The sequence below is a fragment of the Brachionichthys hirsutus genome, unplaced genomic scaffold (genome assembly GCF_040956055.1).
Source record: "Brachionichthys hirsutus isolate HB-005 unplaced genomic scaffold, CSIRO-AGI_Bhir_v1 contig_388, whole genome shotgun sequence".
Taxonomy (NCBI): domain Eukaryota; kingdom Metazoa; phylum Chordata; class Actinopteri; order Lophiiformes; family Brachionichthyidae; genus Brachionichthys; species Brachionichthys hirsutus.
In genome coordinates, this window is record NW_027180385.1 from 3,014 (window position 1) to 25,000 (window position 21,987).

Below are 21,987 nucleotides of genomic sequence, written 5' to 3' on the forward strand. Positions count from 1 at the left end.
TTCTATACTTTATCGGATTAACCGTCAGGAGCTCCCTATAAATCCTGACCCGATTCTGATTTATGGAATTAGCTGATGAAGTAAAGTATCTTTCGCTGATTGTCAGTCCCTCCAACTAAACCAAAACTCAACTCGAAGCCTTTTGCTTTCATTTAGTCTCTCCTTTTAATTCTTGTTAGTCCATGCCCCCATCCAGAGGCGGATCTAAAGCCCATACAAAAAATATTGTTTAAGGCAGGTTACATAATAAATATCAGCAAGAACATTTTGATCCAGTGATTGTGTTTAACAGTCGAGGGAAAGGATCAGACCTTTTTCTTCAAGCTGTATTTTTACTTTGTACTTTTACCATGAATAAAACCTTTCTCCAATGACATAAAGAAGGGTTTTCACTAAACTCAGCATACGTTGTTGTTGTCTCTGTTTTTTATCAGTAAACAGCAAACAGGTTTGTCACATTCTAAGTGATGATTCAGACGCTGTCCTGGATTATATTTACTGTAATTGAAAAGCTTCTGGGAGCAGGGCTGCATGCAACAATGAGGACAGTAAGGCACTACCGGCTGCTTTTACCGACCAGCAGAAGCTAAAATGTCTCAATGACATCCTGAAATTCAAATCAAATCATGGCTTAATGGACAAACGTCTCAAACACATCAAAGGTGAGGATATCGTTCCTGCAGGTCTGTGATTGAATGCAAAACACAAATAAAAGATTCTTTTGAAAGCTCATGATTTGCCTCCGGCCTCCAAACCAAAAGCTCTCTCCATCTTTCCCTCCATCTCTTCATCCATCCATCCTCCATCCCTCCATCTTCCCTCTCTGCCCCCCCCCCCATCCCTCCCTTCCCCCTCCATCCGCGGACCGGAGGACAGACTCCTATGTTGCCAGTCACCTTCCGAGCAGCGGGAGGACCGGAGACGGTAACCCCCCCTCCCCTCCCCCCCCCGCGGAACCCAGCGACCGGTGGCAGCAGCGGGCCGAACCCTGCGGGACACCTGCCCCGAATGGACTCCCGTTCCAGGCGGAACGTCGTTTCAATCCGCGGATGGTGGTGATGATGATGATGATGATGATGATGAAGAGGTCGAGTAGAGCTCCGCCTCCCTGACGGCGCGGAGCGATCGGCGGCTGCAGCATCTGTCGCGGATGGAGACGCGTTCGGGCGGCGCTGATTCAGCAGGTGTTGCGGGGCCGTGCCGCATTGTTTGCCGCCGCGGGCGACGCCGTGGAGTCGGTGATGCTGCCGTCGTCATTGCGCCACGCCAAGAGAGCGCAACGGAGGAGAGGCTCTTCATGGAGCGAAGCGGCTGTCTGCGCGCAGCGCGTCCGGATCAGCAGGTCGGATGTGCCGCTTGAAGCCGAGCGGACCCGGGGCATTTACGCGGTGGACAAATCCGAATAAAGTTTCATCCTGGAGGTTGGATTGTTTCTCTATGTCGAAGTGGATCGCGCCAGTCTTATGATGCGTCATAGGAGCTTCATAGCAGCTGCATCTGTGCCAGTTCAGGGTGGATCCGGTCTCGGGAGGAGCAGGCCTCCATCTGGAGTCAGCTTCTGGTGAGGAGGCCGCGGAGAACGTCCTTTCCGCTTCACCCTGTTGCTGGAGGGAACCTCGGATTGGTTTCACTGCGAGCTGGCGGGGCCCCCAGCGGAGGCTGCGAAGGATGACTCACTTACAGGCTGGCCTCTCTCCAGAGACCCTGGAGAAGGCCAAGGTGGAGCTGAAGGAAAACCCGGAGACGTTACACCAGGACATCCAGGAGGTCCGGGACATGATCATCACCCGGCCGGACATCGGTTTCCTGAGGACAGACGACGCGTTTATCCTGCGATTCCTCCGAGCAAGGAAATTCAACCACTTTGAGGCGTTTCGGTTGCTGGCACAGTATTTCGAGTACCGGCAGCAGAACCTGGACATGTTCAAGAACCTGAAAGCTACGGACCCGGGAATCAAGCAGGCCCTGAAGGATGGGTTCCCCGGCGTGCTTTCCAATCTGGACAGATACGGCAGGAAAATTATGGTCCTGTTCGCTGCCAACTGGGACCAGAGCAGGTAATAACAAGGCAGAGGGTTGGGCTGGTGCAGTCTGATCACACATACAAAGAGAAATGGGACAAACAGTAGGGAGAGGTCATGGCGTGAAAACCCATTAGCCTCAAATTGAGTCTCCTCCAGCTCCTCAAGGTAACTGGGAGTCCCTCTTTAATCCGCTGTGGAAAAAACACGCTCCAGGAACCAGTGTAGGCGGACACACACAAATATAGCAGCAGGGGTCTGCTGGAGTTCCTCTCGTCTGGTGTCAGCAGCTCCTGTAGATTCTGGATCCTATAGAGACAGAGGGTTGCTCCCATTCCTTCCCCGGAGCATCAGTGAGGTCGTGTGATCAGGGTCAGAGTTCAGCATCCCGGAACATCACAAAGGTGTTGAAGGATGAAACATGGTGCGAGCCCACAGCTCAGTCATCCTTCCTCCAGGAACGGAAGACTCCTCGGGAAACAGTTGTTTTGCATTACGGAGGAATTCTCCTTGAATTCAAGGTTTATGTCTCCTCTCGGAAGATCTGTCGCTACGCCAAAATGATTTATTTCAAAGCGTCTGATTATCTGTTAATTAAGAATATTACGTGTAAATATTTAAAGAGAGAAGCTGCGTTTTAGTGAAGGTGAAGAGGACATGCAGACCTTTGGAACAGGACAATGGCGTCGCCCAGCGTGGCGAGCGGCACCGGCGGCCACTGAGAGTCCAGCTTTACCCAGTCACAGTAAACTGACACTTAAAGGAAGGGTATGAGTGAAAAGCTGCACGTTTCAGTTCTTTCAGTGAGACTTAAGTGAGCTCGTCATTATTTTGTACTATTTTGTACTATTCCAGATATCTTTGTAACTTCTTAAATGTGCGACCCAGCTTGCGGTTGTCTCTTTGTCTTCACTAATACTTTCATTTGAGATGTTGTGACATTGGATGAGCTCCAACTTGAACAAAGCTGCTGATGAAACTCTCTGACAGTCAAGTATTCTGATCATCAATACTGACTTATTTTAAAACGTGTGACATTTTCCTGTGTTAAACAATTAGTCAGCATCTTCTGAAGACGCTGCTTCGAATGACCTCAAGTTTGGTATTCTAGTGGACAACACAGCGTTTGCTCATTGGTCATCATACAACACTGATTTCTCTCCAGATACACATTTGTGGACATACTGAGGGCCATCCTGCTGTCTTTGGAATCAATGATAGAAGATCCGGAGCTGCAGATCAATGGCTTCATCCTCATCATCGACTGGAGTAACTTCACCTTCAAGCAGGCTTCCAAACTGACTCCCAGCATGCTGCGGCTGGCCATCGAGGGACTGCAGGTGAGCGCCGCGCCAGAAGGCCCTGTTGATGCTGCTGTTGGGTGGAGGGCTTGAATCATCATTGGTTGGTCTTTAATGCCACAGCTGGTTATTAGCTGCTCTTATTATCTCTGATCTCGCACAGGCATTTTTGGTTTATTTCACACTCCTATTTAGAGATGGACTCCCACCCCCCCAAAATAATCTGTTAAATTACAGTCGTGACTAATGATCGAAATTACATTTCCTCAGTCCTGCTTTATGCTGAGCTGCAGTTGCTGTGATTAGTTAAAAGTAATTGATTAGGCATTTCTTCATCAACTATTTAGAAACAACATGTTTAAATATTTGCTCCTCAGATTTGAAGATTTTCTGCTTTTTTCTGTGAAGTTGAAAGTTTTAAATCTTAAGATGTCACCATGATATTTTTGAAATCTTCACAACCGAGTCATTTTTTCTGTTAATAAATATATGCATTGCTTGACATTAATAATTAACATTACATTGTACATGTTTACGGTGCCGGAAAGCCTCTGGGAATCAATAGTCTTGTCCCTCATTGAGACGCTCTTGAGTATAGAGGACTCCCTTCCCTTTAAGGACGAGTCAAGCGCTGCGTTAAAGCCGTGAGCTTGTTTAAAGAGCAACGGATGGAATAATGGCATTTCCATCTTGATTAGACACCGCTGGGTGCTTTTCTCAAGCCTCGTTTAGCAGAGAAACGGTGCGAAAAAAGAAGTGATTTGTATTGGTCGTCGGATCGGTTCTCACTCTGATCAGGATTCGAATTCCTTTTCTTGGAGGGGGAGGGACAAATGTGATGAATGTGACGGTGCTCATTAGATTTGTGTCTGAGTAATCAGGACACCCATAATGTCAATCCTGAAACTATTCTCAAAGGCGGTGTGTTTGTGTGTGTGTATGTGTGTGTTTGTGTGTCGAGGGGGGTGGGGGGGGGGGGGGGGGGTGACACGTCTGCCAACTTTGTTCGGTTCCATTACTTGAATCTAAAGGGAAGTGTTTCCAGGGGGTGTGTGTGTGTGTGTGTGGGGGGGGGGGGGTGTTGGTTTAAAAGATCATCTGACCACAAGTCATCGTAAGGAGGGAACCTTTTCCCTTTTGTTGAAACAAAGAGATTATGATTCAGAAGCTTTTTGGTGCATTTGACTTCAAAATTCAAATCGTGAACGGCGCTGTTTCATAATGAGTTTGTCAAACAATGACAGTTATGGACTGGGCCCATGCCAGATGTGTTTGTGACGAGGAAGAAGGCTGAGCTGCATCATAAAAGTGGATATTTGCGTTCTATGATTTATCTGTTATTAAATGAAGCACCGAGTCTCAGAAACAAGGCCAACAGCTTTAATAATGAACCGTCGGGCCATCTCTGAAGACGCTGACCGAAGCTAACCATCACCTCTGTAGTTTACTGGTTGTAGATGTTAAAACATGTTGCAAGGTGAAATGTACGTTTTTAGAGGAAACTCAGGACAGTTTAATCAGCAACTTCAGACACTCACACTCGAAGAGCAGAAACCTTTTTAGTCTCAGGCATCAGCACCGGTGACGGACCTTCAGTCCATTCCTCTGTCAAGAACACTCAGGAAAACCTCCAGATAATGTCTTAAGGTTTGAAGTAAACACTTTTTTACTTGTTGCTGGTCAAGATCACCATTTATCAGAAAAGAGAAAAGTCCCACGAGGGACCTGGGGAACGCTCCACAGGCCTCAGCTGCTTGAAAGATGTGTGTGCCGGGGGCGAGCGCCGAGCGTAGCTCCATCAAAGACAACACCGAATGAACACAAGTTGTGCTTAATTGTAGCAGTACATCTTGTGTTCATTGCAGGCATGCAGACTCCTGGTTGGTCATACCCCTTGAGGGCAGACCCACGTCTATTTAAATGGCCCTTTCTAGAGGTGGACCTGAAGCAGCCAGAGCTCCATGGGTACTCCTTTTACTCCCCAAGGCTGAAGAAGAAAAGGTTGCTAAGGTATCGTCATCAGCGGATTATCTCATCAAACAATGACTTTGCTGGCCACTGAGGGGCTACCAAAATGAAAGACGGCCCCTGCATTTGCACCCTCGCCAGAGCAGGCTGAATCTTCCAGGCAAGCCCATACAGATGGCCGTTGGACCATGGACCTGCTAATCCAACCGTTTGCACATTGTGCCATTATTGTTGTCAGCATCGTCTGGAGATGGTCATAACACAGTCATACCATCAGTAATAACACAGTCATAGCAGGAGTCATAGCAAGAGTAATAGCACATAGCACAGTCATAGCAGGAGTCATACCATCAGTAATAACACAGTCATAGCAGGAGTCATAGCAACAGTAATAGCACATAGCACAGTCATAGCAGGAGTCCTAGCTGCACTCATAGCATATTTAGACATAATACAAACATAGACGTCAGGATAAATTAAACACTTCAAGAGCATAAATAAAGTCACTGCGTAGTGTGTTTTGTTCCAGTACAGCAATATTTAGGTCAGTCAGGTATTCATAAACACGACGCTTCCATGTTTTCCCTGCTGTCAGAAAGGAGTTGAGGTGAAGCGTTGGGCAGGTAAAGAGTCCTCCTTCGTGGACTGACTCACACCAGTGCACCGTGACACGTCCATGCATGACACACTTGTGACAGTCCTCCAGACACAGATTAGAGCCTGGATTATTGATTGGCGCTATTAGCAGAGTTTTGAATCAATCCCAGGTGTGTAAAGCTCACACAACTGGCTGCTCATCAGTTTGCACAAAAAACAGAAGAAATCAATGACGTGATCATTTGATTTGATAAATAAAATGCACAAGTCGAATGATTGAGAATCTGGGCATTATCTCACACTTTGGCGGAAAGAATGATGGCAATGCGTTCCTTGTCCATAAACCCCATGATGAACACAAAACCAACATTTCCTTGAGTCTACGAACAAGGATTCTTTTTGATGCTGTCACACCTTGAGGCAGGCCTGTGTCCTTCCCCCACTAACTCTCCCTGTCTTCCCCTCCCGGTGCTCCTGCAATCAGTCCATTCCTGTCACCTGTGCTCCCGTCATCACCTGCACCACATCAGTCATCAGCCTGGACACTATATATATTCAGCTCAGACACCACACCCTTGCCACATCGTCCCCCCACTCCATCCAGCAAATAAAACCAAAACCAGCAACCTGACGATGAAGCATCCGGCCCATGCAGTTGGGCCGGGCTCGTTTCTCAAGGGAGGAGAGGGAACGTCGCCTTCATCAAAGCTGCTGCCTGTATTGTGGTCAGCCCGGCCATTTCGACCTGGAATAAGCCCCCTCGGCCTACGACCCAAGCCCGGCTCCGTTTCCTGGAGGGGATCAACAGATGCTCACTCTCATCGACTCAGGCGCAGATGACAGCTTTCTTGGACATCGCTGTGGCCACCCAGTTGGGACTAGGTATGGAGCCGTTAACCGAGCCGATCCAAGCTACAGGCCCCAAATGGAACAACACGAAACCAAACGCCTTGTCCAGACGAGATCTCCCGTGCCACCAACCCCTCCAGCCTGACCTCATCGTCCCGCCTGCCCGCATCATGGGCCTGGTTACCTGGGAGGTGGAGGAGAAAGTGAGGCAGTCATACAGGGAGAACCCTCCTCCCAGCCCCTGCCCAGCAGACCGCCTTTATGTTCCCCCCGGGCTCCGCTCACTAGCCCTTCAGTGGGGTCATTCCTCCTGCTTGGCATGTCACCCATGGGTAAAACATACTTTGGACTCGGTCCAGCAGCGTTTCTGGTGGCCTTTTATAAGGAGGATGTCAGGGACTTTGTCGCCGCCTGCCCCGTCTGTGCCCAAGATAAGTGCTCGAATCAGGCTCCTTCGGGTCTCCTGGAACCATGGCCCATTCCTCACTGCACCCCTGCTCCTTGATTCTCCCCTGGTCAACAGGTGTGGCTCTCCACCCGGGATCTGCCGCTTCGGGTGGACTCCAGGAAGCGGGCGCCCCGGTTCATTGGTCCGTTCCCTGTTTCCAAGGTCCTCAGCCCCACTGCCGTTCGCCTCCGCCTGCCTGGCTCCATGAGGGTTCACCCGACCTACCACGTCTCCAGGATCAAACCGGTCAGCTCCGGCCCGCTTCAGCCTGCCTCCAGGCCCCCTCCACCCACCCGGCTGGTCGGTGGGGTGCCGGCCTACGCCGTCCGGCGCTCATGGGTCCCAGCGTGGGGCATCCTGGACTCGTCCGGGTCTTCCGACGGGCCCGCCCTGGCCGGCCTGGGGGGATGTAGGGTGCCTTTCCTAGAGGGGGGTTCTGTCACACCTTGAGACGGGCCTGTGTCATTCCCCCCACTCCATCCAGCACCCTTCCTGCACGTGCCTCCCAGTGTACCGACCTTGCCTGATTCTGGGATTCCGTCTACTCGCCTGCCCCCTCCGATCTGTCTGCCTGACCTTCCTGACCCCCTGGTGTTTTACCTTTGCCTGCCCCTAACCTGCTCTGTCTGCGGATCTGGACTGACTCCCTGGTAACTGACAATAAAACCTGTTTTTGGATTTCCACTCGACCGCCTTGCGTTTGGGTTCTTACCTGCCTTAGGCCTTGACAGATGCTAATATAGCTCTTGCTCTCGAGATCTCTCAATTTTTGTGCCAAAACTTAAAACAGTTCAGCGTTGTACTCGGAGACATTAGATTTCATGAACACATGGTCTATTTTGAGTCGGCCACACATACACTGTCCGATTGCCCTAAATCCGTAATAGAACAGCAGCTGTGTGTAAATCCTCTGAAAATAGTCCCAAGTTATTTTCTCTAGTTTGAGGAACCAGAGTCCAGCCGTTTGAGGCAGTTTATTTTTAGCCATTTATACATTGTTTACACATTTAAATTGTTATATTGTAAGTATTGTAAATCTCATTCTTTCCCAATAACAAGAAAATATGTGACAATAATATATTCGTCATAAAGATACTTAAAGGCAGATTTAAAGTTAAGGGAAGAACTGTTGGAGCAGTTCTAATAACTAACACACTGTATATAATATGCAAAAATGCATTTATGCACACACACACACACACACACACGGACGATTGCCCCCTCTGTACAGTATGTGAGAATAGTAGATGAGTCATTCCCACACAATGAACACAGGCTCAGATATGCAGTTTTTAAACCACCACAGTGAGTCACTGAACAGATCTGGTTAAGAATCAGATTAATCTCCAAGGCAGTCGAACAGTTTCTGTTCATTGTATTTTATTGATTACCGGTAATTTAACCTGAACTCATCACTCAGCTGGTTTTTGTATGTATCACCAACTCATCACTTATATCTTCCACTGCTGCTGCTTCCTCTTTGTTTCTCCAGATCTTCCTCACCATGCTAGCAGTGAGACCATATTGCTGTCTTTCGGTCTCTCTATTTACTATAGCTATATGAACAAAATTACCATAGTTCAGTTTTTTTTTTATGGAATTTGTTTTTCCACGGCACACCTGACGATCTCTCATGGCACACTGCATGGTTGAAAATCACTGCTCTGAAGAATGTGATATGATATTTTAAACGTAACTCGTGAACTGCTGCCAATCAAATGGTGAATAATCTACTCGGTCAAGTTCATAAATTTGTAACCAGCATCAACTTCATCACACGTTACTGGTTCAATGTGACTGCAGTTATTTATCATAAACAGCCATACACTTGTGGAGCGGTTGTTTAGCACAATATTTTCCCAAATGTTCTTGTGAAATGTTTTCCAAAGAAACAATTTACCAGTAAAAATCAATAGATTACCGGTATCTAAATTCTCACGGCAGTAAAGAAAATTAAATGATTTATGAAAAATAAATCTAATAAAAAGGATACATGTATTTTCTTTGAAGGAAAATGAGAATTAGCAAATAAATCCATTAAAATGCCATTGTTGTGTTAAATTATGACTTTTATTATTGTTGCACCAGAATATTTCAGTTACATTTAAATGAGCATTTAAAGAACAGAAACATTTTTGTAATCTTTTTATTATTATACAAAACATTCTGGCCATGTTTGCAGTGTCTACGAATGTTGTAAACAGGTGAAGGTGAGCAGCTCCCTTGTTATTGATCCATCTTGTGATGTCACAACCTTCCACCATCTGACCGCTGTTCCAGTGTTCAACCCTATTTTAAAGCTGCAGGTTTTAATTTCTCTTATGAGAAATTACATCATTTCCAGATCAGCAGACAAAGCAGGGCAGGGGCAGGCACAGAGACAGTTCCAGGGATCAGGGAGACAAATCTCAAGGAGCAGGCGAGTAGACAGAATCTGGGAATCAGGCAGGGTCGATACACAGGCAGGCAGGCAGGCAGGCTCAGGAAGAGTGCTGGAAGGTATAGGATCATGTGGCAAGGGTGTGGTGTCTGAGTTGAGTATATGTAGAGTCCGGGCTGATGAGAGATGTGTTGCAGGTGACAGGAATGAACTGATTGCAGGAGGTGGATCTGAGAATACAGGGGAAGTTAGTGTGGAAATGAACCTCAAGCTGTCACAATAATGAGCTCTGTAAGGTAAGGAGGGGACTGGCTGTTGAGGGCTTTAAAAGTGAGCGGAAGGATTTTATATTAAATTTGTCCTCTAACAGGAAGCCAATGCGCAGTTGAATGGATCAGATGAACATGTTTAATAGAGCTGTTGGGGCAACTGGACAGTAAGGAATTGCAGTAGTCCAGTCTGGAAGTCACAAAAGCATGGACTATTTTTTCTGCATCTTTTTGGGTTAGTAGGTGCCTGACCTTTGAAATATTCCGAAGGTGAAAGAACGCAGTCCTTGAAATATGCTTTATCTGGGACTGAAAGGACAGGTCCTGGTCAAAGATTACCCCCAGATTCTTGGCAGTGGTGCTGGTGGACACTGAGATGCCATCTAGTTCGACTACAACACTTGAACAAACATTTCTGAGATGTTTTGGTCCAAGAACCAGAACCTCAGTTTTATTTAGATTTAATAACAGGAAGTTCTCGGTCATCCAGGAGTTAATGTCCTTAAGGCACGTCTGAAGTCTAACCAACTGATCGACCTTGTCTGGCTGAACTGACAGGTATAATTGTGTATCGTCTGCATAGCAGTGGAAATTTATGCTCTGTTTCCTAATAATGTTACCTAAGGGAAACATATATATTCCTCACCAAGGAAAATTCCTAGTCTGTGAACCCTCACTGACGAAGGCAATAAACTGATTCAGATTCTGATTCTTAAGAGTCGTGTTCTTTTTCCGAAATACAAGCATGTCCACTTTCTTGCACTTGATAGGGTGGTGGACATGCAAAGGCGTTTGTCAATGTCTTTTCCCCTTTCGGAGGTGTTTTTGCTAGCTTCTTATGGTAGTTCAACAAATGTCTTTGCATGCAGCTCTTGTTAGCTCCGGTATATGGCTTTATTCTTTTGCAGTGTTTACAAACTGTTTGTGTCTTGTTTGCCAATATTTTACCGTCCTTTTTTTCCACTGGAAATCCAAAATGTTGCCGCACAGGGGATTTAAAATGTCGAAGCATCCTGGATTTCTCCTGCATACTCCGATACATTATTACACAACTCAACAGTATGCTATATACTGAACGCGGCATTTTGATTTCGTCCCATCCCTACTAAACAGATCACATCTGGGTATCCGAAGGGGGAGACGGTATATCCTACTTCAGCAGTAAGCTGATCAGCATCGATTTGATTGTCTTGCATTGAATGCATGTGACTGTATGACTTACACAAAAGGATGTTCAAAACATAAAATAATTACAGAAACTGCCCTCATGCTGTTATGTAGTTGAGTTTTAGAAATATCTTGACTGATATTTTTAAAACTCAAGTGATGAATCTGAAGTTAAACCAGGGCCGCATGAAGTCTTTCCAATCAGATCGAATCACCTTCATCTGTGGTCCTACATGGTGTGTGTTTGGATTTGTGGCCATTCAGCGTCAATGAGAACAATCCGATTGGAACGCAAGTTGCTTTTTGTATTTCCACATGCTCTAATGTCATCAGCCAACATCAACAGAGAAGGAAAAAAAGAAAGCCGACGAAAAATAAATAACGCGGTTGGTAAGCAGTTCACAAGCAGATTGTGATTTTTGAATCGAACCTCTCCTAATCTCCACTTTAGATTCCATACAATATTTTCCATTATGATCCAGCAATAAGAGATTTGTCTATTCTCGAGTGAACAACTCTGCCTGACTGCTTTTTGTTTCGACACTTTCAGATAATAACATTTTCCAGGACTTTTACTTGCAACAAAGTATTAATTAAATGTGCAGTTGAATCTTTTACTGAAGTAATGAATCTGATTCGTACCCCTTCCTCTACCTCTTCTATCTTCCTCCTCCCTCCCAGGCTCCCTCCTGCTACATCCCACCCTCGTCATGTTGCTATGGCAACACGTTGGACTGCCGTGCTATCTGCTCTGCCCTCTCCTCCAGATGGGCTCTCCTTTGTCAGCCTGTTAGTGTTTTTGCGTGCAGACAGAAATGTCTTCATCATTCTCTCTTCTTCCTAGATGCTGTCAGCCGCCTGACAGCAAAAAAATGGAGTGACGCCCCGTACTGAAGGCTGCTATTGTTTTTCAATAAAAGGATTTTAGAAATTGACTGTGAATTTTGTGCAGGCACGGTGGTGTAGTGGTTAGCGCTGTCGCCTCACAGTAAGAAGGTTCAAATCGTATCAGTGTTGAGTTTGTATGTTCTCCCCATTTCTGCGTGGGCTTTCTCTGGGTTTACTCCAAACACATGTCATTTAGGTGAATTGATTACTCTAAATTGTGCGTAGTGTGTGCGTGTGGCGTGAATGTTTTTCTGTCTCTGTGTGGACCTGTGATACGCTGGCAACACATTCAGGGTGTACTCTGCCTCTCGGCCATAGAAAAGCTGGGATCGGCTCCAGCAACTCCCGTGACCTGCAAAGCGGAAGCAAATAGATTTTATAATTCCTAATCATTGGCAATCACCTGAATATTTTTGGTATCTTGTACTACCAATAATTCAAAATGTGTAGTTACCCTGTGAAATATCTCAGGAGCACGTGGCCGATCCAGCACTTTGGTTGCACCAGTAGATGTATTCGAACCCTCTAACCTTTGACACCGCGACATCATGGCTTTGAATACACCCGGTTGTTCAGGAAAAAAACTTCAATCAGACACATGCATTTGCTTTGTGCAAGCACAAGAATGTTGGATGTAGCAAAAAATATACCCATTAAAACTCAGATTTGCAAGTTTATATAACATTTCTGCTTTTTTTTAAACTTGCCAGAAAGTTCAATAAATACTTAATACTTACTTAATTTTCCTTTATTAACTAGAATATGTCAGGAAATAGGGCGATAGAGTGTGAGGTTGCCATGTGGCAAAGGGCTACAAATGAGAATGGAACCCCCATAACATGCAGACACCCCCACAGTAACCGCGTCAGTAATGTCTGACCCACTGTATAAACACCGGGAGGAGATTTCTAATTCTTTCAAGTCGAATGGAAAATATCTTTCCAGTAATAAGCGTTAGCTGTCTGACGTACTCTGGTGAGATATAATCCTTATTCACATCATTATGTGTAATACATGAAGACCAGATAATTCTATTATGAACCATGAAAGGCAGCAAAATCAGTTCAACATAACAGGTTTAATGCTGCATCACGAAAACAAAGAGTTTGTTCAGTTTTGATTTTTAGAATAAAACAAATGTAATTTTTTTCAGTCCATTTCTCTGAGATTTCATTCCTGCTGATAACAGTGTGTAAACAACAAATGGATTTGGTTTGTGATGACAAGGCTGTTGATCATGTTTGTCTCTATACAAATGTTAAAGTATTGATTAGAACTGTTCCCTTCTGCCTTCTATCTTTAGACTGCAGCTGGAAGAGGACAGCAGCCGTTCCTCCCACATCAATAAAATAGATTACAGTGTTCGACTGTCAAGAGGTTTCAAAGCCGGTTCAATAAGAAGCTGCCAGCAGCTGATGTTCTCTGCCAATATTCAAAAGCTGCTCAAGCGCAGGTCGTTTGTTCAAACAAATACAAAGGAGGAATTTCAAGATTGAGTGAATTCTGACTATATATTTCTCTTACTTCAGGAATAAATAATACATTGATCAAACGGTAGAGTCAGCCAAATTGTTCCTTGGTCTCTGCGTATTTATCCCCGCCACTTGTGTTTGGCAGAGAGAGAACGTTTGTTAAGCTCCAGCCCTCATTCTGGACTCTCGGGTCAACGGCACCAGACCGGACCCAGTAACCTGGCCCAGTGTAGATCCTCCGGAGCACAAAATACTGTTCTAAATTTAAATAAGAAAGTATCACTATTTAACGTGCCATCATGTGATAAATGATCATTTACACTCCAATGGTAATATATATATATATAAAATCATTGGAGTGTAAATTATCATTTTTATATATATTATGGCAAGCCGTTCAGGAAATTATTATATTATATATATATGAAAAGTGAAGTTTGAGAATATGGACCGAACGCCAATATATATATTCCCAAGATATATTCCCAACGCCGATATATATGTATGGAAAGCTGATATATATATACACTTATTGAATGATTGCTGACATTATCACGACGCTGCTGCGATCTTGTGTCATGAATAGACGTGGGTTCACGCCCCGGTGAACGTGTACTGGGAACTGGATTCAATACGGTTCTACATTGCACACAGTTAAAAATGACTATTAATATAGGCAGCTCAGTGTGTGAGTGCGTGTGCGGCTTAGGTCCACGCCCCTCCCCCGGAGAGAGAGAGCGCATGAGAGAGAGAGCAAGAGACACATTCAAACCAGCCACTCTCATGTCCTCCCTCACTACGTCCATGTCTCTTCTCCTGGGTCGTCCTCTAGTCCTGTCCTTTCCATCGTCCTCCCCAACACCAGCCACTCTCATGTCCTCCCTCACTACGTCCATGTCTCTTCTCCTGGGTCGTCCTCTAGTCCTGTCCTTTGCATCGTCCTCCCCAACACCAGCCACTCTCATGTCCTCCCTCACTACGTCCATGTCTCTCCTCCTGGGTCGTCCTCTAGTCCTGTCCTTTGCATCGTCCTCCCCAACACCAGCCACTCTCATGTCCTCCCTCACTACGTCCATGTCTCTTCTCCTGGGTCGTCCTCTAGTCCTGTCCTTTGCATCGTCCTCCCCAACACCAGCCACTCTCATGTCCTCCCTCACTACGTCCATGTCTCTTCTCCTGGGTCGTCCTCTAGTCCTGTCCTTTGCATCGTCCTCCCCAACACCAGCCACTCTCATGTCCTCCCTCACTACGTCCATGTCTCTTCTCCTGGGTCGTCCTCTAGTCCTGTTCCCTGGCAGTTCCATCCTCAGCATCCTTCTACCGATATAGTCCCTGTCTCTCCCCTGGACATGTCCAAACCATCAAAGTCTGGTCTCTCTGACGTCGTCTCCAAAACGTCTAACCTTCACTGTCCCTCTTATTGTCTCATTTCTAATCCTGTCCAACCTGGACACCCCCAAGGAGAACCTCAGCATCTTCATCTCCTCCACTTCTAGCTCCGCCTCCTGTCTTTTCCTCAGAGACACCGTCTCTAAGCCGTCCATCATGGCTGTCCTCACCACTGTCTCTAAGCCGTCCATCATGGCTGTCCTCACCACTGTCTCTAAGCCGTCCATCATGTCTGTCCTCACCACTGTCTCTAAGCCGTCCATCATGGCTGTCCTCACCACTGTCTCTAAGCCGTCCATCATGGCTGTCCTCACCACTGTCTTGTAGACTTGTCCCTTTGTCCTATCACAGAGCACGTCCTATCCAGCCTGCCTGCACACAATTCTTCACCTCCTTTCCACATTCTCTCCATCACTCTGCTCTGTTGAGGTCTCTGGATCAACGTGAGTCTCGTTTAAGGCCTAGCCACCTGGCTGTAATTTCTAATGAAACACTGCTAAAAGTTGGCGAACCCGAGAAACCGATGCAACTGTTGACAGGAAGTGAGAGCCGGCCACTGAGCTACTGCCTGAACCTTAGCAGGACCAGCCTTGATGTGTCCCTTTATCTGTCCCAGGAAATTGGCAGATTGGGGTGTGGAATTAGCACTTTTCAGCCTTATCTAGCAGTATACGTTCCAGCCTTTGGAGGACTAGCGTTGATTTGTTGAATGTGCTTGTCCAGGTTGCAGGAGAAGACCAGGATGTCATCGAGATATATAAAGACCAACCGATTCAACATGTCTCTTAACAGGTTGTTAATTAATGCTTGAAATACTGCTGGTGCATTGGTGAGCCCGAATGGCATGACTAAATATTCAACCCTGGATAGGTGCCTCCCATCTAGTGCCAGGACGTCCTTGGGACTCTAGATCCCTCTAGTCCAGACATGGGCAAACCCAGGCCCGGGGACCATATGCGGCCCGTTGGTCTTTTTAATCCGGCCCGCCAAACTTGTCCAAATTATATCATTAAATGAAATTGTATTATAATTAAACCTCATACATTGGACCTTTTCCCTGTAATGCTACCTGTAAAAGGCCAAATCCTTTCATGCAATAGCTTTCATGTGTCATTTATATTAGCTCACACAAATACTCCATCCATCTGTTCTTGGTCCGGCCCCTCTGTCAAATTTTAGAACCTATTGTGTGGCCCGCGAGTCAAAATGTTTGCCCTCCCCTGCTCTAGTCACTATCTTGGCTTGTCAGAGTCAATGAAGTTATCATCGGATCCACTATCAACCAAAACGTGCACTGGAACAGAGTCCTGTAGGAACCGGATTATAGCTCGGATTGAGACTCCGCTGGAGGTGTGGAGGGAGGATGCGGTCCGATACATTGGTGCCCTCCCCGTGACTGACGAAGTCGGTCTTCTAGGCCGTAGGGGGCAGAAGGTGAGGTGACCCTGATCGCCACAGTAGATGCACAGACATTGCTGGATCAATGCTGACGCTCTGCCATGGAGAGTCTGGTCCTTCCCAGCTGCATCGGTTCATCACCAACGGAGGAAGAGGGAATGGTGGCAGAAGCTGGAGGTTCCGGAGCGGAAAGGTTACTTGAACCCACCCTCTTCACTACGGACGGACTCATGGAAAAACGCGTTCCCCTGGTTTCAGCTTTCTCTCGGCGTCTCTCCCTGAGACAATTACGTAGACGGATAGCGAGAGCCACTTGTGAGCCGGTTTTCATCTCAGCCTTGCATTTGTGTGTTCAGGTCATTCAAATGTTGAAATATATCTGCCAGATGTGCTGATCTTATGCAAGTGACCTGGTTTTGTCCCATGCAGCCAACTAATCCATCACATCATCATCCTAGAGAGAGGAGGCGGCTACTGGCTTCTCTGCTCCGGACGGAGTTGTCGAAAACTTTACGAAGATCCATAATAAAATGGATATAAATTCAGAATTTCTGCACTGCTGGAATAAGTGGTGTGTGCCCAAGCGGTGGCACATTCAGAGAGCAGACTAATAATGCATGCAATCTTGGCATTAGCCGTGCTGTAAGTCAATAGCTGGTGACTACAAACAAGAACATAGCGCATTTTCCCATTTCCCCTGCATATCTCAACGGAGTCAGAATATACGGCACGCTGCACTTTTCAATGGAAATGCTCCTGCGCGTTGCCGACCACAGCAGAACTGTAAAATGAGAAGTTTGTCTGCTAACTGCGGATAGATTCGATAACATTTCCTTTCACGGCATATTTTTTCATATTCAGAATCCTTGATTTATTTTTAATTTTCCCATATTTACAGATTTCCACAGTGCGTCTGCTCAAAAATCAAATGTTCCTGTACGAAAATATAGGGAAACCGTATTAGTGTACAGATATGAACTCTGTTTAACACTGTGCACATCCCCACACATGCGGCTACAGCCTGCACTAGACCCGGTGAGTGTCACACTCCAAAAGGTCCCCCTAGGAACATAACATAAGCATTCCACTTGACACACTCAGCTGATACTCATGTAATAGAGAGAATCAGAATGAAAAAAACCAGCAAACTGAAAGTAGGTGTGGCAATGAGATGGGATGTGTCAGTAGTAGATAATGGTTGGTAGCACAGGCTTGAGTAGAACGAGAGCACTTTCTGTTTTAAAGGACGTCTGAGCAAACCACAATCCCGATCCTATTTCTAATAGCCAGTATTTTAAGAGCTGGCAGAGGCTGAAGTCCAATAAGTGTATTAACCTCTAGAAGGAGACAAACAGCAGTTACTTTTGATACCTTATATTACAAAGCTGTTGTCTTCTGGTGTACACAGCCATTATAGCCATTAGAATATATTAGCATAGCATGGTATTTCTGAGGCATCTTTACACAATCTGCTGCATGCTCTGATCTGTTCTAGTTATGCACTAACCTGCTATGAGCCTTCATTCTGAAGAATACCAAGCAAAGCGTTGCTATTTGATGTTCATCTGCATATTGAGACAAATGAGCTGCATCCAATATGAACTTGGAACAATGATCGGCATCATGCTATGCAGCTAGTTTAGACTTTGCATTGCCAAGAAAAAGTATTTCCTTTACTAAAATATTCCGGAGTAGAACAAACAGCACATGGTTGCTATGGAGAAGTCGGGAATGGCCTGATTGGTTGTAAGGTTTAGGATGCAGACAGGGATGGAAGTTCTGATTGGTTGAGTAAACTGAGCAATGCAACCATTTGTCTTTGACGGGACTGGAAGTGAAGCCTGGTTGAATATGTGAACCCACAGTAGTGAGCGAACACTTCTGTTGTGTTTTCTATCTCGTTCTGTCACTGTTGCTTTGTTGTCCTTCAGCATTGTCTCCACTCAGGCGTCTCATAAAGGCTGCTTTTGTATAGAACAAGGCAGCAGCAAAAAATGGTTGTCACTCCAGGCTACACTTAATATCCTGCAAAGAAAAGCACTTCAATGGAAGTCCTCTTTTCTTCTGGACTCTGTCTTTCCTGCCTGTTTACCAGAGGGCATGTTTCTTCATCACGCTGTAGATGGGAAGTGACAGGAACGGAGCAGAGTAGATAGAGCTCATCAGTCTGCTGCGCGACAGAAAAACTGTTTAACGGAGAGGGAGAAAAAGATGAAAGACATAAGAGCATCTCAGGACAAAACCAAAAGCCACTGGACATCGTCTCGTCACTCCCAACATGTGACACGTGTGCTTGTTGATTCCAGAAATGACACAAGACAAACGTTTTGGAGTTCAGCCAATCAGAATGAAAGAGTATTCTCAGTTGTGTCAGAACCGAACCTAGACCAGGGTCCATCCAAGAGAGAACCCCAAGTCTTGTTGATCTGTCACATTTATAGTTGAGGTGGAGTAAACCTCCACGTAGATTCTCAGTGGCCGAGTGTCGGTAAATAGTAGGGATGTCCCGATCCGATCGTGTGATTGGAAATCGGGCCCGATAACGAGCTTGCGGACTCGATCGGAATCGGACGTTAGCTCCCGATCAGGACTCGGATATTTATGGATTGTTATTGTCATGATTTGTTATCAGATCTGGAGTTACGCCGTGGCACAGAGTGAGACCTCTCTACTCCAGACAGAGATGGTAATGCGTGCGGCGTGACATCACTTCCTGTGACATTATTGGTTGAATACTGGCTAAACACGGAAGCAGCTTGAAGATAGTCGCGTGAGTCTGTCTGCGCTGTGGAAGTATTCTGAAGTGGATGACAACAACCTGCCGATTGAGCTGCTGTTCATTTTATTTTAAATACTCACAGTTAATGTTTCCTGCTGCACTGCCAAATGTGGCCCCCACGTCATTGTTTGTGGCCCCCGAGAGCTGTGTGCAGACATTTGTTTTTGTAAAATGCTGCATCTGCCACACACGTTCTTAGCAGCTCTCAGTTGTTGCTTGTTCTGCAGTTCTGCTCCTCTCAACTGTGACAAAAGAGTTTTGAACAAAGTTAGTAACTTGTGTTGGATGATATTTTTCTCTACTTTTTATTTAATATTATTTACTTGATTAAGTTTGATTGATGGAGTAATGTGTTTTTCTCAACCTGATAAATTAAAAGGATTAATGTTATAACTAGAAAAACACTGTGTGCATTGGTAGATGTGTGAGATGAGTTTTTCAACCCTAACCCAACACACACACACACACACACACACACACACACACGCACTCAAGCTGTAAATGTTTCCAGGTGTGGCGATACAACGTCACAACAAACACAGACCTCCCCCAAGCTGCTCATTCCCCTCCTACCTGGATCTTGGTATCTTTATACACCAATGTAGGGAAAGACAGAACCCAACGTGACCCACAAGAGCAAGAACCTTGGAGATGGAGGCAAGGAAAAACTTGACCGATCAGTTAGTTAGACTTCAGATATGTCCTAAGGACATTAACTCCTGGATGACAAAGAACTTCCTGTTATTAAATCTAAATAAAACTGATCGACTTTGTCTGGCTGAACTGACAGTTATATGACAGTTGTGTGTCGCAGGGTTATAATAGTTTTGGATTTTTAATTATAGTTTAGTTTTAGTTAGTTTTGAATTTGTTTTCTCTAATTCAGTTAGTTTTAGTTAGTTTTGAATTTGTTTTCTCTAATTCAGTTAGTTTTAGTTAGTTTTTAGAGTGGATTTGTTAGTTTTTATTAGTTTTAGTTTTGTTTTTATTAGTTTAATTTAGTTTTTATTAGTTTTAGTTTTCATACTTTCAGTTATTTGTCAGATGCAGGATTAAAATATAATAAAATAATACAACTCAACAAAAGATAACATATAAAACATTTATTCAGTAATTTTAAACAACCAACCGTAACAGTCTGCAGCATAGCTGCTAACGTGCTACAATCTCGGACCAGAGTTCAGCCACACTTTGTGATTAATACTTAATTTGCCGCTGATGATTTGCTCTCAGCGTGGACGAGCTTTCTGGCTCTTGATATCAGCGAGTCAGTATTTGGGTTCTTCAGGCAGCGTTCAGGGGGAGCTGGAGGGTGAGAGCCAGACATGGATCCTCTGGAACTTGTTGTTTTCTCCATCTGGCAGTTCAAGCTCTGAGCGAAAAGAACAAACAAATGTAAAACACACGAAGAATAGTACAGTTAAATAATTATGTATGAATTAGGACTGTCTGTAATAACTCTTGTTTTTACAGCAGGGATAATAACGTTACTTGTTTCATGATATTTAATTTCTTACACTGTTAGCACCCTAAATTAGTTTCCCCAGGATAACCCATTTAATATTGTATATTTATAATGAAGCCCAATATTAGATATTAAATCATGACATGACAATAACGATGATGTCAGTGTGACAATTATACATTTCAGGTTTTAGCGGATGGAGGCTCTAACATTTGTGATTGGCATTTTAGGTTTTGGATCGGAATGAGTAAAAGAGAGCAAATAATTTATTTTCTCTCCTTTTGGGACTTTATGGGGTTTTAATATCAATTAAAGTTTACAATACTGATTATTGTTACATTTTATATCAGCATAAAAGGTCAACAAGACTAATGTATTTGGGACTAGAACCACTCACCAACGTGTTCAGTGTCCTCGTCGTCCGTCTCTAATCCAATCCACGGTTCATCCAGACCATCTCCAGGGCCTCCTGGCTGAGGGGGGGCTCCATCAGGGGGCTCCTCACTTTGGGCTTGGCTCCAAGCAGCTCGTCTTCTTCTCATGTCTCATTAATGCAGAGAGCCATGCCCCCCCAGTGTGTGTGGGGGGGGCTCCAGTCGGTGCAGGTTAAAAGCAGCCCGTTATTGTTGTCTCCTTCGCGGTGCTAACTGCTAGCCTGGGGGCTGCTTCTCTTACGGGGGGGGGGCTAATCGCAGTTAGCTTTCTTGTTTCTCTCCGTCGTAATAATAAAGACATCGCACATGGGGCAGAAGCGCTCGGCACTTCCTGCCGGCTTCCGTCGCTAGTGACGTCGCCAACCCGATTCTCAACGAGCAGTGACGGGAACAGCCGGACGGAGCCGCCAGCTCACGTGACTCCTCGAGCAAAATAAATCAATTTCAAAATCAATAAAAACGAAAACGAAGGGATTAGTGTCCTTAATTTTTATTAGTTTTAGTTAGTTTTGTGAACGGACAATATCGTTTTAGTTAGTTTTCGTTTTCTGTTTTAATTCTAGTTTTTATTTAGTTCTAGTTAACGAAAATGTTTTTTCAATTCTAGTTTTCGTTTTTTCGTTAGTTTTCGTTAACTATAATAACCCTGGTGTGTCGTCTGCATAGCAGTGGACATTTATGCTATGTTTCTTAATAATGTTACCTAAGGGAAGCATATACAGCAGGTTTGTCAAACTCCTTTTCTCCAAGGGCCACATTAACGTTATGTTTGCCCTCCAAAGGCCAAATGTAAACCGTAACACAGTAAAATATGTAACTAAATGTAATGTCATTTCATGTAAAATAAATGTAACTACTCCTTAACATGCTGTTAGATACCCTTTAGCCGCCACAGTAATTACAATAAAATATTCAGTTTTGATATCACTTTTTTAAAAGGTTGTAACTTAAACATTGTTAGAGATAAAGCCAAACTGTAAATGAGAAAAATCATAAGTATGAACCAAAGTTTGTGATGGGAATAAATCAACACATCTAATAATGTGGAAAAGTTCCATTCAAATGCAATCATCACGCAGGAACAAAGATAATCGATACAAAATCAAAGCAAAACCAAAAAGCCACCACCTTGTCTTATCATGGACATGCAGAAACCAAAAAA

The 21,987-nt window shown here is 44.9% G+C and overlaps 1 protein-coding gene across 1 annotated transcript in view; it reads left to right on the forward strand.

Moving 5' to 3' along the window:
- The first annotated feature begins 1,668 nt into the window (after nt 1–1,668).
- LOC137914362 (clavesin-2) overlaps nt 1,669–21,987 on the forward strand; it is a 24,351-nt gene continuing 4,032 nt past the window's right edge. The window contains exons 1-2 of the mRNA XM_068757967.1: nt 1,669–2,057; nt 3,187–3,361. Of these exons, the coding sequence (XP_068614068.1) occupies nt 1,669–2,057; nt 3,187–3,361 (564 nt within the window). The remainder of the gene's footprint in view (nt 2,058–3,186; nt 3,362–21,987) is intronic.